The sequence below is a fragment of the Zootermopsis nevadensis genome, unplaced genomic scaffold (assembly GCF_977971745.1).
Source record: "Zootermopsis nevadensis isolate Lab colony 2312 unplaced genomic scaffold, Znev_1.0 Znev_ptg000015l, whole genome shotgun sequence".
Taxonomy (NCBI): Eukaryota; Metazoa; Arthropoda; class Insecta; order Blattodea; family Termopsidae; genus Zootermopsis; species Zootermopsis nevadensis.
This window is the reverse complement of record NW_028259147.1, coordinates 167,462-182,615: the sequence shown is the minus strand read 5'-3', so window position 1 is coordinate 182,615 and position 15,154 is coordinate 167,462. Positions and strand designations below refer to the sequence as shown.

The 15,154-nt window shown below is 38.2% G+C and overlaps 2 protein-coding genes across 7 annotated transcripts in view; both read left to right on the top strand.

Annotated features, from left to right (window-relative positions):
* Window positions 1-56: 56 nt before the first annotated feature.
* LOC110840802 (ionotropic receptor 84a) lies at window positions 57-9,984 on the top strand. 3 transcript variants are annotated; one of them, XM_087348943.1, is made up of 9 exons: window positions 57-2,406; window positions 2,604-2,767; window positions 3,106-3,396; window positions 3,870-3,982; window positions 6,819-6,992; window positions 7,325-7,554; window positions 8,144-8,337; window positions 8,410-8,699; window positions 9,159-9,984. In XM_087348943.1, the coding sequence occupies exons 1-9, from the start codon at window positions 2,247-2,249 to the stop codon at window positions 9,421-9,423; spliced, it is 1,881 nt and encodes a 626-aa protein (XP_087205069.1). In that variant the 5' UTR covers window positions 57-2,246; the 3' UTR covers window positions 9,424-9,984. The 3 variants fall into 3 exon arrangements, with proteins under 3 accessions (XP_087205069.1, XP_087205068.1, XP_087205067.1); XM_087348942.1 differs by having other exon boundaries at window positions 3,106-3,450; window positions 8,428-8,699; XM_087348941.1 differs by having other exon boundaries at window positions 3,106-3,450.
* A 137-nt stretch (window positions 9,985-10,121) lies between these two features.
* Window positions 10,122-15,154, top strand: part of IP3K1 (inositol-trisphosphate 3-kinase-like protein) — a 38,183-nt gene continuing 33,150 nt past the window's right edge. For 2 of the 4 annotated variants that reach the window (XM_022086060.2, XM_022086058.2), the window contains exons 1-2: window positions 10,122-10,779; window positions 11,437-11,505. In XM_022086060.2, the coding sequence (XP_021941752.1) occupies window positions 10,705-10,779; window positions 11,437-11,505 (144 nt within the window). In that variant the 5' untranslated portion in view covers window positions 10,122-10,704. The remainder of the gene's footprint in view (window positions 10,780-11,436; window positions 11,506-15,154) is intronic. The other 2 variants (XM_022086063.2, XM_022086059.2) reach the window with 1 other exon arrangement.

The window sequence follows — 15,154 nt, the reverse complement described above, 5'->3', positions numbered from 1 at the left end:
TTCCAGCCAGGAATTTCTTTCAGTTTTGCACTGAAATGGGGGGGGGGGGGGGGGAAATAAATAAATATAGAATAACAAATGGTGACTTCATGTAGCAGAGTCTTCTTGAGAAGCTTTTAGTCATTTTGCTGAATAAGAATATTCTTGCCTTTCATGATACTTAAAAGTGCATTCATGCTGTATGTCACTGAGTACTTTCTCGGGAATTAGATAAGCCAAGCTTAAAAGCCGAATCTTATAACTTTTTTTTGTGGTTTCTTTAATAAGAGGAAAATTTTTATTATAGTTCATTCAGGAAATTGTTTCCTCGCTTGTTGGTTGACTTTTGCATGGGAGTCTCCACTTGTCTGTATATGCTCATTATATTTCATCTTATCTAAAAGACTCCAGTCTCTTCCTGACCCCTCTACATTTCCTTTGACTTGTCTGTTCGTTGTATGTGTCTACCCCATGTCCGCATTGTGTGAAAGGGCCAAGGTTCAAGTAGAGGACTGCCTGTTAGGGTGATGTGCAGCGGGAAATGGTCCCTGGTACCTCCAGGAACTTTGAAAAATGGCCAAATGGGCTGTAGTGAGACTTAGCAGTGGATGAATGTTTTTCCAAGAAAAATACAAATAAGCCAGCTGGATTGGTCATTCCGTGTTGTGCCGCCTTGGTCTCGCCCTCATGTTGGTGACCCAGGTAACTGCAGCTTTGTTGCAGGATACAAAAGTAGACTGAAGGTAAGGTTCCAGCATCTTAAAATTTAAATATTTTGACAAAACCCTACGGAAGATACTAATCCTTCAAGAGGACGAGGTTGGCTGATATCAGAAGTCTGGATTTTATATAAAGATGCTATGTGCCACACATTCCTGGGCTTATACAATGTAAGCTGAATAGATGATTTAGCATGAAAGCTGCTATTGTGAAAGTCTTCAGCACATGATGTTTGGAAATGCAGTGCACATTTAAGAACATTATAAGTTATAAATTTCAGTTAGGAGTGTCAAAAGTAAAGCACTGTCTACAGGTTCTCATGCCATCATCTCTTTGAATTCTGAATGCTTAGAACATAAAACTATCTATTACTTTCAGTGGATGATGTTGGCACTGTTTCTTCCAGTCATTTTTATGAAACTTAATTTAATTCAACACAGCAGTATCCAGGAATATTACTTCCTCATTCAAGAAGGATATCTATATTTTGTAATTTAGGCATCACGTTTGAAAGTATAATATACAAGCAGCATCTTAAATTATTAATGTAGGCACAGTTTTCATTGTTTCTGTAATTGTATCATTACTTTTTCATTACATGTGACCTCCTCCTCTTATAACATGAAAGAATAGCAAAAAATTTGTTTGCTTTTATCAGAGATGCCTTGGATCGTGATGATTCATAAATTATGCACTCTCTTTTGTCTGTGATGCCTTGTAAACTGTTATTTTGCCTCATAAGTATTCATAGACTGAAATGTGTATGCTGGTCATTGCCTGCATTTTGAATGAGGTCTTCCTCATAATTTAAAATTCCAGTTGTGTAGATAAAATAATAGTTTTAATTCTGCATCTTCCTTGCTTTGGGATAATATAAGGGGTCTAATAAAAATATATTAAGAGGTATAATAATATTATGGTATTCCTCAGTTATTCTGTTCCATGATCTTAGTTAAGAATCGTGTAAATAAAAAGGGATCACAAGAAAGAAAGACAAGTGGAATTTAACTTTGACAGTTCACTATTGATTGTTTCATGTTCCTGTAGATCAGCAGAGTTTTCAATTATTTGTACAATTCATATTTTTTTATAGCATCAATTTTTCATTTCTGTAAGAGAACCACAGTAGTTTATGTTTGTTTAAGTCATCGCAGTTCAGTGATATGTGGTAAATTATGCATTGCCTTCCATTACTGTTTCTTTGTCAATGTCGGTATTATTTACTTTGTATTCATAATTACCACATGGTGCACGCATTTAGAGTACAGTAATTCTCACAAAATAGATTTTACAATTTTATGTACAAAATAACAGTTTCAATCCTGCCTTCTTACGTTTTCTAAGAAGTTTTTAATGCACTTCATGTAACATCCTTGTTTACTGCATACATTGTCCATGATTTGATTATCATAGTATTAATTGGTGAATAGTTCAGATTATACAAGAATAATAATGTTAAGCTGGAGATAAGAGGGCTGTTGGATGAAGCATAAATTTATGGTCTTTCTTCTGTATGTAGATGTGCTTTAATGCAATTTTAAGAAGAGATGAAACTTTTGAGTCTGATAGTGTGCCTGCTCCTGGTATTTAATTTGAACAGGGCTCATTCTTTGGCTATTAATGATGGCAGTATAACTCTGGTTACTTCATTTATGACCCAGAACCATGTTGCATCTGCAGTTGTTTATACGTGTCTGAAGAAAGCAGGTAAGATAATTTGTAATTGAAATGATGTACCTATCAAGAAATCCACATTACCTGAGCCAGTACAGAGACAGATTACTCACTGCATAGTCAAAGGATTGGTTCTTGTTAAGGAATTTATTGTAATTTTATTCTGAAAGGTTAATGTTAAAGGACATATTATATAATCTGAGATTGTTTCCATAAATTCTGTGGTCCAGATAGCCTGCAGCTAATTACAGTTTGTTCCACTCGAGGACTGCGTACACAGATTCACATGCCAGACTCCGAGTCAGATATGCCCTTGTTGCTGAGCACCAGCTACTATCCAGTAGCTGTGATAGTTGATCTGGAGTGTGAAGGAAGCGGACAGTTACTGCAAATGGTAATAATTAGTAGTCAAAGAACATTTTATTTACAATGCTTTATAACGGTTTATGATATGGAGCAGGTAACCTTTCTGCCAGTCCCATCCATCTCCCATCCTCACAACCTAGCTGCTTTAGATCTGTCTAGATGTCATCTTCCTAGCTCCTTCTCATTCCCCCAAGTGAAGATTTCTAATGAGAATTCTGTATGTATTCCTTGAGTTCGATATCTTAGTGAAATGGACAGACTGTTGTAGCCTCTTGTATTTCACTGTCCCAGCAATACTGGGTGAACTGTATAAATCTTGAAGTGTGTCATTAAGTAGCATTTATTGTTCGCAAAAACTGAATTCAGGCATGCAGTCAACACATGTTCAGCAGACTGCACTACTGGCTGCTCGTGTCAGGAGAGGAGCTGTCGTCAGCTTCAGTGCTGGAACAGTTGTACCTGCCTCTGGACAGCCATGTGACTGTGGCACGTGTAGCATCTCGATACAACCAGACAGCACTATGGGATATTTACCATGTTGGAGTTGGTCAGTCCCTAACAGTCACTACTACTCGCTACTGGACCCCGGGACTGGAGCTCCCGGCAGCACCCCCACGGACTGACTATGGAGGGATAACTATTCCAACTGTCACTGTGGTATGTGGCAGACTACAGTGTGTAGTAATCAAGGTTTGGCGATATGGTGGTGAGGTACGCCAAAGTCCTTTAGTCCTTGAATAACAGATTTTGTGTTCAAGTGTGTAAATTCTTAACATGTAAATACAGATTGTTACCTTGTGATTTATTAAGGTCTAAGAACACTCTCCAGTATTGGAGATCATGGAACACGGTGACTGAGGTATTTGTTTCTTGTTTGTAAAATGCCTACTTTGGAACCTGGTCATAATTTACAAACTCCAAGCTTATAATTGCTCAGAATAAAAGATTATTAAATAAATGCTTAATAAAATTAAAAATAATTGCTTGTGCTTAGAAAGTGAACATACTAAACAAAAAATTGTAAGTGGTAATAAAATTATAATTTCTTTGTGTTTTATTATTTTTATAGGTTAATTCAAGTTTCTCATTTTTTCTTTCTTTCTCAGCAGCAGTTATTGTTTCTTTTGTAGCTGGTACAAGGCACGTGGGAAAATTTCCTGGACTTTCAGTACAGACACATCAACACAGAGAGCAAGGTTCAGTACATACTCATGGGCCACATTGCTACAATGCTGAATTTTAGGTAACACATAATCTTTTACACTTGGCACGTTAATATTATATATATATATATTTATTATTGACTGCAAATGGGTTTATACCCGGTGGCAGTGTCCTACAATAACATACAAAACAATGAGACAGAACAGAACAATAAACAAAAGGACACAACAAAAACAATAAGACACAATAAACAATGAGATACATCAACACAGAGACAGAACAAAACAATAAACAAAAGGACACAACAAAAACAATATGACACCCAAACAATGGGATACATCAACACAATGAGACACAACAAAACAATAAACAAAGGACACAACAAAAACAATAAGACACAATAAACAATGAGATACATCAACACCGAGACAGAACAAAACAATAAACAAAAGGACACAACAAAAACAATATGACACACAAACAATGGGATACATCAACACAATGAGACACAACAAAACAATAAACAAAGGACACAACAAAAACCATAAGACACAACATACAATGAGATACATCAACACAGAGACAGAACAAAACAATAAAAAAGGACACAACAAAAACAACACATCCCACTCAAAATCAACCAACTCATAAATTACAAAACCATCCAACCTCAAGTACTTAACTTAAAAAAAAGAACTTAATACCACCTAGACATAAGACAATAACTGTAATGTATTACAAACGTCATGAACTGATGCACTCACACAACAATACAATGAGACACAACAATACAACATACCACACTCAAAATAAAACATCTGACACAATAAAAAAACACACATCCACTAATTAATCACAATACTTAAGAGTGGAATATAAAGTCCGCTCTCAGTACATGAAAATTTTATCCCAAAGAACTACAGCCCTTCATCACTTGGAGACTAAGACACTTCACTTCACTTATCACCATTTATTCCCAACTTAATAACCCTTAGCTTGTAACTACTTTTCTGACCCTCTTTCTAAAGGTGCCTAATTTACAGGGGAAAGACTCTAGCACGCCTGGAGGTAATTGGTTCCAGCTTCTTATGGTCCTATTTACAAAGGAATATTTGCCTACATCCGTTCTTTGTTTCCTAGTCCTAATTTTCCGAGTATGATCGTCCCTGCCCAGGTAGCATGGCTTTAATAATCTATCCTCTATCATTTTCCAAGCCCGGCCCCCCGTGTATGCTTTGAAAAGGGCGCACATTCGGGCTATCAATCTACGCTGTGCCAATGTTTCCCAACCAGATTCGTTCGTGAAATTAGCAAATTTAGCCGCTCTCTTCTGCACCCGATTTAGTGCTCTTACCTGTCCTTCCCTGTAAGGGTCCCAACACACAGCTCCATATTCAAGTATCGGTCTCACTAGCGACGTATAAGCTAAACGTTTCGTATTGTTATTTCCCTTTTTTAGTATACGCATTACGAAATGGAGAGCCTTCCATGCTTTAATTAGTGTATAATTCACATGATCTGCCCAGCTCAGATCACTGCGAATAAGTATTCCTAAGTACTTAAAGCTATTTGCCTCTGGAATTAATTGATCCCCAAAAAAGTAACTCAGCTTATCCTTCACCCTAGCTCTATTGAAGCTGACTGCTTTACTTTTACCTGGATTTATCTTCATTTCATTTTCTACCGCCCATTCCCATAATCTATTCATATCTGTCTGTAACTTATCAATGTCACTACTATCCATTATTTTCCTGTATACTATACAATCATCAGCGAAAAGCCGTATATTTGAATCAATGTTTTTCCAAATATCATTAACATAAGCTAGGAATAGCAAGGGACCTAATACGCTCCCTTGCGGCACCCCTGACGTTACCCTGACTTCATGAGATAGCTGTCCTTCCACTCTTACTCTTTGCGAACGTCCTAAGAGAAATTCCTTTACCCATAACACTACCCTCAAGTCCACACCGGTTGCAGCAATTTTTGTAATCAGCCTATCGTGTGGGACTAAATCGAATGCCTTTGAGAAATCTATTATAACCGCATCAGTCCTGATTCCCTCGTCCAATGAATCAGCAACATCTTGACAAACCGTGACTACTTGACTTTCGCATGAGTACCCTGGTCTAAACCCATGTTGACCCTCATATAACCACTCACTCCTTTCCCAGACTTGCCTTAGATACCCTGCTATAACGTGCTCCATTTGCTTGCAAACCACCGAGGTTAAACTGACCGGTCTATAGTTCCCAACTACCGATCGATCTCCCCCTTATTACCTGTGTCTCTTCCTTTCAGGCTTTGTGACCAAAATTTTGTATTTATTTAATGTGTCTAAGTGTGTTACGTGTTCTGCTTATACCATTCTCATGTATTTTATTTCTTTAACAAATTGAGGAAACAAGTTGAGAAGTACCTCATTATGCAGTGTTTTCCATCCTCGTGTCACATATTCCTTCATGGGTCCAAATATTCTCCTCAGCATCCTAAATCCGTGAACTTCCCATGGGATGATAAATCAAATTGCACACTCGTACGGAACAAACGTGTGGGAAGATAGCAGATTCTAAATTGAAGGGCAGCAAGAATTCCTGAATTGAATCTGTTCTCAATTTCTCTGTGATGTAATTCTGAGGCACAAGTTTTCAGTTTGAAGAGTTTGTGACATGTGGTCTAAAGCATTGACAGTGTATATGAGCAAGGCTGAACCTGCAGACATCCTTTAAAGGATTCCATCCCTGAGAGGACGTCCCGGGCAACTGGCAAATGGACTGACTCGCTTTTACTTTTCATTCTTTCTTCTTTCTTTATTTTGTTGTCAACAGTAGAATGAGGGAAGGAACTAACTACTTGTGATCAGCTGTGTGTCCGCATGAATAGTACTGTTTGCTGAGTGTAACGACACATTGCAGGATGAAGGAGTGCTTGACAAACACATGGGGTTATCCCATAAATGGCTCAGAATGTTTCAATGGGGCAGTAGGATTGCTGCAGTGTGGTGGCTGCGAGATCGGCGCCACTGGACTCCTGTTTAAGAAAGAGCGCTTATCAGTGATTGATTATGCTGGAGAGACAATCACATTTAGGTAAGTAAGATTCTGTTTTGTTTTGGTTAGTTATGTGACTTGCTTGTAAGGACAATGGTTATATGAGAAAAGTTGCCTCTTGATGTTCACATGAAAGTATCCAAGAAGTCTCTTTCATGACATCTAGTTCCAGACCATTGGTGCTATATATGACATATACAGCAGAAATAACATTCGATGCAAATATAAAGTCTGATTTGTCTTATTGGCAGACCGTCAGTAGAGGAATGAGACAGTTTGTAGTTTTCCACATTTTTCATTTGTACATGTAATTGTAAACTGGAGTAATTCCCTGTATCTGACATGGATTCTGCCAACCATGTATGTTTCAGGGGTGCCTTCATGTTTCTAAAGCCGTCACTGTCTGAGGTGTCAGTGATATATGAGTTGCCCTTTGACACCTCAGTGTGGATTACTTACAGCGTGTCTGTGGCTATATTGACGTTGGTTTTGATGTTCACCCGACGGGTGTATCAACATGTAAATCCATCAGCATCATCTGATTCTCAAATTGGATGGGGTGATAGCATTATGGACTCATTGGCCGTTGTGTGTCAGCAAGGTGAGTGGACGTATATTATCGTTTTTATGAATGTGAGGTTTACATTTTTATATGCAGTCTGCACTGGGACAAATGCCATTTGATTTATTGTATAATACTATATTATGTCACCAAAATCTTGAAGCACATCTGCAGATGACGTGTTCAGGTGGAGCAACAAAAATATATGAAGTTCCCAGTGGTTTATCTTATTGATTCTGCAGTGATAGTGTGTGTGTGTGTCACTGGAGATAAGAGTGACACATACCTCATGCATTTGGACATTGGTTTTTCAGAAGTGTAGGATTTGTAGTGAGTTAGGTGACAGTGGGTCAGTGCCCCTTACCAAATGCTGTTTTCCCAAACCATGCATGATTAATGTATCATTGGCAATGGGCAGATCAAGTTGTGTGTTCTTTGACAGCATTGATGTGCTAAGAAGCAGTGAGGCAGCACAAATTTTAATCTCATCATTTCAGTGTTATTCTTGACAGTGTGTTCTGTTTATATTATGTCATACTATTCAGATAGCTGACATTCATTCATCATATATGATCATATCCTTTGCACCAGTTCAGTCAACTAATTGCAAGTTGCATTATTATTACAGATGCTTTGCACAACCCCAGAAACCTCTCATCAAGAATTGTGTTCTTCTTCATGCTGATCCTCACAGTTTTCCTCATTACTTCTTATTCTGCAACTATTGTATCACTTTTACAGACTTCAAGCAACGCAATCAACACGATGCAGGATCTCATGAAAAGTCCTCTGAAACTAAGTATGATCGATATTTTTGTAAATGTAAGTTTACAATTTTTATATTATTTATTATTAATCATTTGTGTAATAATTTTAAAAGTTACATATTATCAGTTTATATTTATCTTTCAGGAAACAACAGATCCTGAAGTGGCAAAGGTTTTCAAAGAGAAGTTATATACGCAGCCATTTAAAGAAGCATTTACTACTGAGGATGTTGGAATGGAGAAAATACGAAGAGGATTGTATGCCTACCATGGGCTTTCTGGGGCATATAAAATTATTAGTGATACATATGAAGATCATGAAAAGTGCAGATTTAAGGAGGTGGTTATGTTCACATCCCTACACCTCTGTTTAACAGCAAGGAAGGGATCTCCTTACATTCCGCATGTCAAAGAGAGGTAGAGAGAATTACATAAAATTACTGAAATACATTTATGTGGAGGAACGTTCCTTCAGATATGTTATGAAATGTTATATAAGACCTTGGACTTCCGGCACTACACAAGCAATGGAAATTGCATTGAGATTTGTAATTTAGAACACAAAGGAGTCTATAAGGCAGGTTAATTGAAGTGAATAGCAAGAGATATGATTTAGATTTGTTGGGAAAACAAGTCAGATGATATAAGAGCAGCATTGAACCGGCAGACAGTTATACATTCTCCTGTGAAAATGGGTATGTTAATTATCACTCCGGGAAAGGATTTTCTTACACAAGTAAATAATCAGCAGTTCAGAGGGCAGAGTTTGTTCGTGATAGAATGCCATATTCATCCTGTACATTTAACATTCAGATCTTATAAAATCACCATCAGAAACACACAGCAACGTAAGTTACTGTCTGATCACTGTTTTAGGACGTGCTGGCTGCGAGAGATTGGCCTAATTGACCGTGAAGACAAACGTTGGTTCTACCATAAACCCAAATGTGAAACGGCTGGGCAGAACTTTGTCAGTGTAGGTATCCAGGAATTTTATCCTGTGCTTGTGGTACTGGCATATGGTATTGTTGGCTCTGTTGGAGCTTTAATAATAGAGATACTGTTCTTCAAGAGACAGCAAATAAATTGTGCTTTAGACTTTACCAACAATGTCACTGTCATGCACAAGGATGGGAACTAAACAGGTAGACCATTGTAAGGTACCAGATTTACTGATAGAGTGATATTATAGATAAGTGTATTGTAATTATAGTTGTTTGTGATTATAAAATGTAATTGCTAAGGAATTGTTAATAGTGTAATTATGTACGTGAATAGTTCTGTTATATCGTATTTTGTTCTTTGTTATATTTCTGTAACAATGCTGTGTCTGTAGGTACTTTCTGAGTGTGATGTAATGTACCTTGACTTTGCACATCCATAGGTACTAGGATCTATAGAATGCATGTCTCCTTCTTGTAAAACTTTCCATCACTATCACAATATTGTGCTATTCCCCATGCTTTTTCTTTACACAGTTCCGCATTTTCTCCTTATTTCTTTTCCATACATTGTTTCCCTTTCCATGAGTACCAACTTCAGGGAACCCAACCTGTTGTTTCTTTGCTATATCCAGAATGAATTTTTTACAAGTGTGTTTTCAGCATCTGTTCAAAGAGCCATTTTGAGTTTCCTGTACATTTTGCCAAGATTAATCAGAGAATACATTCTTATTACTTTATAAAGAATTTGTAACAATGAACATTGTTTATGGTGGGTTTATAGCATTCTGCCTAATCCCTAACCTGGGGAACCACCTCTTGTTGGTTGTCCTCACTGTGCATTCAGAATATTTGCAGTTATCCTTATCTGCAAGGTAAACACATGTCATGGTGACAATGAAACCTCATTACATGGAAGTTTATTTTTTTCTTGTTATCCACATTATAAAAATGTTTTTTCATTTGACTATTAGCAAATTAAAATACTGAGATGCAGATTCATGCAGCAGTGAACAACACTGAAGATTGAGGCATTACATTCTGCCAAAATGTTGGTAGCCTCAAGACAAGATGTCAATGTTATTTAATGGCCTATGGTGTGTTACTCTTGTTAAGAGTGAAAATGCTGTAAAGTTGATGATCTGATACATGTAAACAGAATTTAATGTAATATTTACAAGTGAATAATGTGCAAATCCATTAAGTTTTCCACATCTTAAAAAAAAGGTGTCATTTTGTGCCCTGTGTTATTTGACTTTTGTTGCTGTCTAGTAGCACTTCATGTTTGTAGTTGTGATAATCGGAGTTCAATTGTATATTAGGTACAGTAAAGCATACAAAGATACGCTCAGTATAACATAAACGCATGTCAATTTCCTCCATTTGTTTACACGTTGGCATACCTGTAGGGTGCAGACATCTGTTGGAAACGAGTGCAGTTATTCAGTGTGTTATAAGACTTGTGCATGTGTTGATGTGATATGGCGTCGACGGTGACACAATTTCCTCCAACGACGTATTCATCCTCCTACTTCCTGAGGAATGTTATTAAGGAGGTAAGAAAAACATGATATGTTTCTTGTTTTATCTTTACGTTTCCATGGTGTGCCTTGCAACCGAATTTTGGTGGAAGCCATGTGCCAAGCAGTCATTTGGAATCAAGTGTCACCTTATAAACCAAACCTCGTGGCTTAGACATGGAGCGTTCTTAAAGGCAGTTTTGTGTACCGTACGTATTATTTAGAAATCTGTTAACTGTGACGCATGTTTTTATTGCAGTTAAAAACCTGGTGAATACAGGCATTCTGCAGTGCTTGTTCATTCGTGCTGTATGCAAGGGTACTTTGATTTCGAATACAATTTGTTTACCCTACTGGAAGGATTCGAGTATAGTTTTAAATAGAGATAACGTAAAAATTTCCGAGAAACAAGCATGTTTACGCAGAGAAGTAATGGGGAGGATCGAATGATTGTATTTATACCTGGTTAACTCATTCGACTGCAGATATCTGAACGTATGTTATTAGTATTTATGTTATGTCTTTGCTAACGTGTACACCATATTTTTTATCATTTGACTGCCCTTATTTTTTTGTTTGAAATAGTATTTTAGCGTCGTACTATTTTTATTGTGGTGGGGAAACGTATTTGTTTTCTCAAGTTATGCATGAAGCAAGCCCCTGTTAAGTTACATTAGTGAAACGGTGTTCCAGGATAAAAGGAAGCAAGCGGATGGCGTGTCTAGGGCAAGTGTTCCACTACTTGGTAGTGTCGTAGCCACGGTAAGAACACTCATACCCTAATAAACTGTGATGTTACCTTACACAGAGAGTCTTAAATCTTGGTTTGAATTTCTGCCATTATGTTATTTGATAGGTTTGTTGTTAGTTGTCTTTAAATTAACATTATATTTACCAATAACTCATGAATCAGGTGGCAGTGAATTAGAACTATAAAAGATTATAAAGCCATGCTCAGATGTTTTTGATGATTATATTGTAAAATTGTGTGCCATGTTCTTGCATTATTTGTGTACTGTGAAGCTGAGACTAAAATGGCAGAATCTATAAGGGAAGCAATTCTTTCTTGTATATATTTCATTTCCAAAAATAAGTATAGTTTAGATTAATCCTTAAATTATTGCATTCATCAGTGTGCTTGAATTTGAATTAAGCTGTGTTTAAAACCACTCAGTTTATTTTACATAGATGCATTTTATTACACATACTTTGAGCAAATGTTTTTCTACATGTACATTTATTGTGCAGTCCTTCTTTTCATACCACAGATATGATGATAATTCTTACAGTTATTCGGCTTTATGTTTCATTCTTTGTACTTCATGAATGGGAATTGAATACTGGACGTATTTGTACATCGAACAAGAATAGTCTTTAGAATGCATAGAACCTAATTTCTCTCAAGTCTCTGCAAAAATGAATTTGCTAGTGACAGGTTTGGATCTGTGAGCTTATATTTGATGTGTATCTGCATTTAATAAAATCATGGAAGTATTTCCATGTCTGCCCAAGACGTACATGCGGAAAGTTTTGACTTAACGTGTGGGAAGTGAGCAGTTTGCTTACATTTGTGTGTTCATATGAACAATCTCTCATCTTTTCAAGCAAAAGAGCGCGTCTGTAGGATGTGAGTTAAGTCTTCATTCCCTTTATAGTTTATTAATGAAAGTTGCCATGTTTTATGGAACTGAGTGGGAAGGTTACCTTGACTCCAAGCTTTTCAAATACATGCAGGAGAAGAATTTTAGTGGCATGCTGAATAAAATGCATTTGAAAATAGGATTTTAACAGAGAGCATTTTAAAAGCTGTCATTGCCCCAGATGATAGAGCAGACCTCCAGTGGGTTCTCCCTTAAAATGTTCTGTGTTTCACGCTTTGAAGTACAAGTGAATTAGTGGACTATGAATTACGCCTACTGCATATTGATATTTGTAAAGCATCAGTTGTGACCAGTCACACATTCTGCCGCCTTGCTGACCAGCCCCATCCACATGACATAGCGTATTATGCACACTGGTGGAAGTTTCTTTACTTCGCCCAAGATTATTATTTGTGTAAATGGTGAGAATTTGTTTTATAACCTTTAGAATGCATATATAAACCGTTGAGGTACCGTAACACGTCAGTCACTGTGTGTTGTTTTATATTCATAAAAAAAACCCTGTGATTTAAAAATTATTCTCTCCGTTCTGAGATGTTTAAAATTCCTGTGGTTTCGCACAAGCGCAACATGTAATTTGTGTGTACAAATTTGTCTGTATGAAGTAGACGCAAAAATTAATATTGAGTCCTGAAAATATATGCAGATGTTTGTAATTAAGTAGACTAATTGTTTCATTAATTATGCATGCTTTGTGCGGAGTGCATAAAATTAATGTCTTCTTCAGAACCACAAATTCTTTTTTTTTTTCTGTTCATAATGGATTTCAATTAAATTTAGTTGGAGCCTACACAAAAATTGTCCAGCTAATTTTGGTCCCTACTTTACAGTAAATAAAACTCAGATTGAATTTACCAAAGCACTAAAAAGCTGTTTATTCCTCATATAAGAAATATAATGCAAACCACTGTTAAGGTTTATAAATTGGTTAGAAACAATTAATTATCAAAATTGTAGGTTATAATTTATTTCTGCGTGCGTTGTAATGTCTGCAGCAATACAGGGGATGTGGCATTTTGGTCTTGATTAGTTCAGTTAGAAATTCACGTGAAGTCCAGTGAGGTTGTTAAAATGCAAATAATGAACTTGTAAATTCTGTTTTCTCCAAATTGTCAGTGCACCTGCACCTTGTTTGATCGTCTGTGTGGTCTTTTTTTAGTGAAAGTCACGTAGGTTTGTCGGCTTTTGTGAAAGTTCTGGGAAAAGCGTGATCCTTGCCCTAACCTAAATGTGCGTATTCTGATCGGCGTTTAATTTCTTTCGCAGTTCTGAGCACTGCGCTGATTTAGCTCGCTTTGGCCTAAATGTTAACGCAGCTGTTGCTGTGGGACGCCGATCACAGCGTGCAGGTGTACTTACCTTCGCCCCTAGTAATTTTCATTGGCACATGCGTGGGAGTGCAGAGGGATGTTTGTTTAAGACACGAGAGAACCGTAAAGCTGTCGGAAGGGGAAATTTTGTGGCTGGCTTCCTCCTGTAAGCACTGGTCCCGTGAGCGCGAGGGCGTCTTTCAAGAACGCGGGCGTCAGGACGTCACCACGTGTGGATTGTGTGGCCTTATTCGTCGTAACCACGTGCAGCACCTCGCGCGTCACATCCCGGAAAGCAAACAGTCGCCATTTTAAGTGCCGTGAAAACCGCGTATCTGACACGTCAGCGCTTGCTTTGAAATTTTTCTTATAATGATGTCGTCACTTCAGGGGTTGAAGCATGTTTCGATTATTGTTGAATGTGAGAAGAATAATGCTCAATGCACCAAACAAAGTGCACAATTGCAGCTGTTACGTGTCGCAAAATTGTAGAATTGGCGAAACCTTTGCCTGCAGATGCTTTTAAATGGTGCCGGAAGTTAAGCCTCAAACCTCTGACAGACTCAGTCGATGCTACGACATGTTCAGTGAAGACGATGCGATTTCAATCGGTCTTGCTGTTACTTTAAAGTTGAAACGTTCCAAGTGGGTCAGATGGATCGAAACATTCTCACATAAATTTGTTGAATGAAATTCGATCAGAGCCGACGGACCGGCATAAATACCTGCGAATGGATGAGGACGCATTTTTGGAACTGTTAGGCGTAGTTGAACGACGAGGATTTGAAGTTCTCGGGGGCTGGTTGAGAGGAATAAATCCTGCAAGCCGTGCGTTTGCCCTCGACTCTGCCCACACACGTTACGACTTGTAAACATTCAGTAAGCCTCGTGGCAAAAATTCAAGCGACTGCAGATTTATCGGAGACTTGGTTTCCGGTCAAATTCACCACGCACGCTCCGGTTTGCCTTCAGGGACGCAGGCCGGAGCGTGCGTGCGTGGCCACCCTTACGTCGTAACTGTTGGGAGCCGGGCGAAATGTGATCGGTCTTCACATTACGTAAACAGCGTTTTGCGTCAGACTGTCCCGTCCAGCTTTCGCCCCTGATGGTGAATTCTAAAGCAAAGTTGAACGGCAATCATGACGAAGCATTTCTGGTATTAACGTTGTACTGAGGTCCAGTGGCGTTTTTTTTGTGAACGCGGCAATGAACCGTCGCAACCGATGAAGGGCGAGGATTTTTTAAGGGGCTTGCTTAATGAAGGTGGTGCTTCGCCGTCTGGTACGTGATCGCAGCTGACTGACGGAGTGCGTGTCGCACGAGGCTGACCGGGGTTAACAAGTTTGCGAGGCGACTTCCTCCTCACGGCCGCTGGGCGCGCTGGTTGGCACGGGACCATCGCATTCCACGATGGCCGCGAGCCAACTATCTCCAATTTCG

Bases quoted from the DNA above. Each gene is read 5' to 3' on its own strand.
- LOC110840802 (XM_087348941.1), top strand. From the start codon at position 2,247: ATGAAACTTTTGAGTCTGATAGTGTGCCTGCTCCTGGTATTTAATTTG. The intron at 2,407-2,603 runs GTAAGATAATTT...TCTGTGGTCCAG, and splicing joins TACGTGTCTGAAGAAAGCAG to ATAGCCTGCAGCTAATTACA. The intron at 8,338-8,409 runs GTAAGTTTACAA...ACATATTATCAG, and splicing joins TGATCGATATTTTTGTAAAT to TTTATATTTATCTTTCAGGA.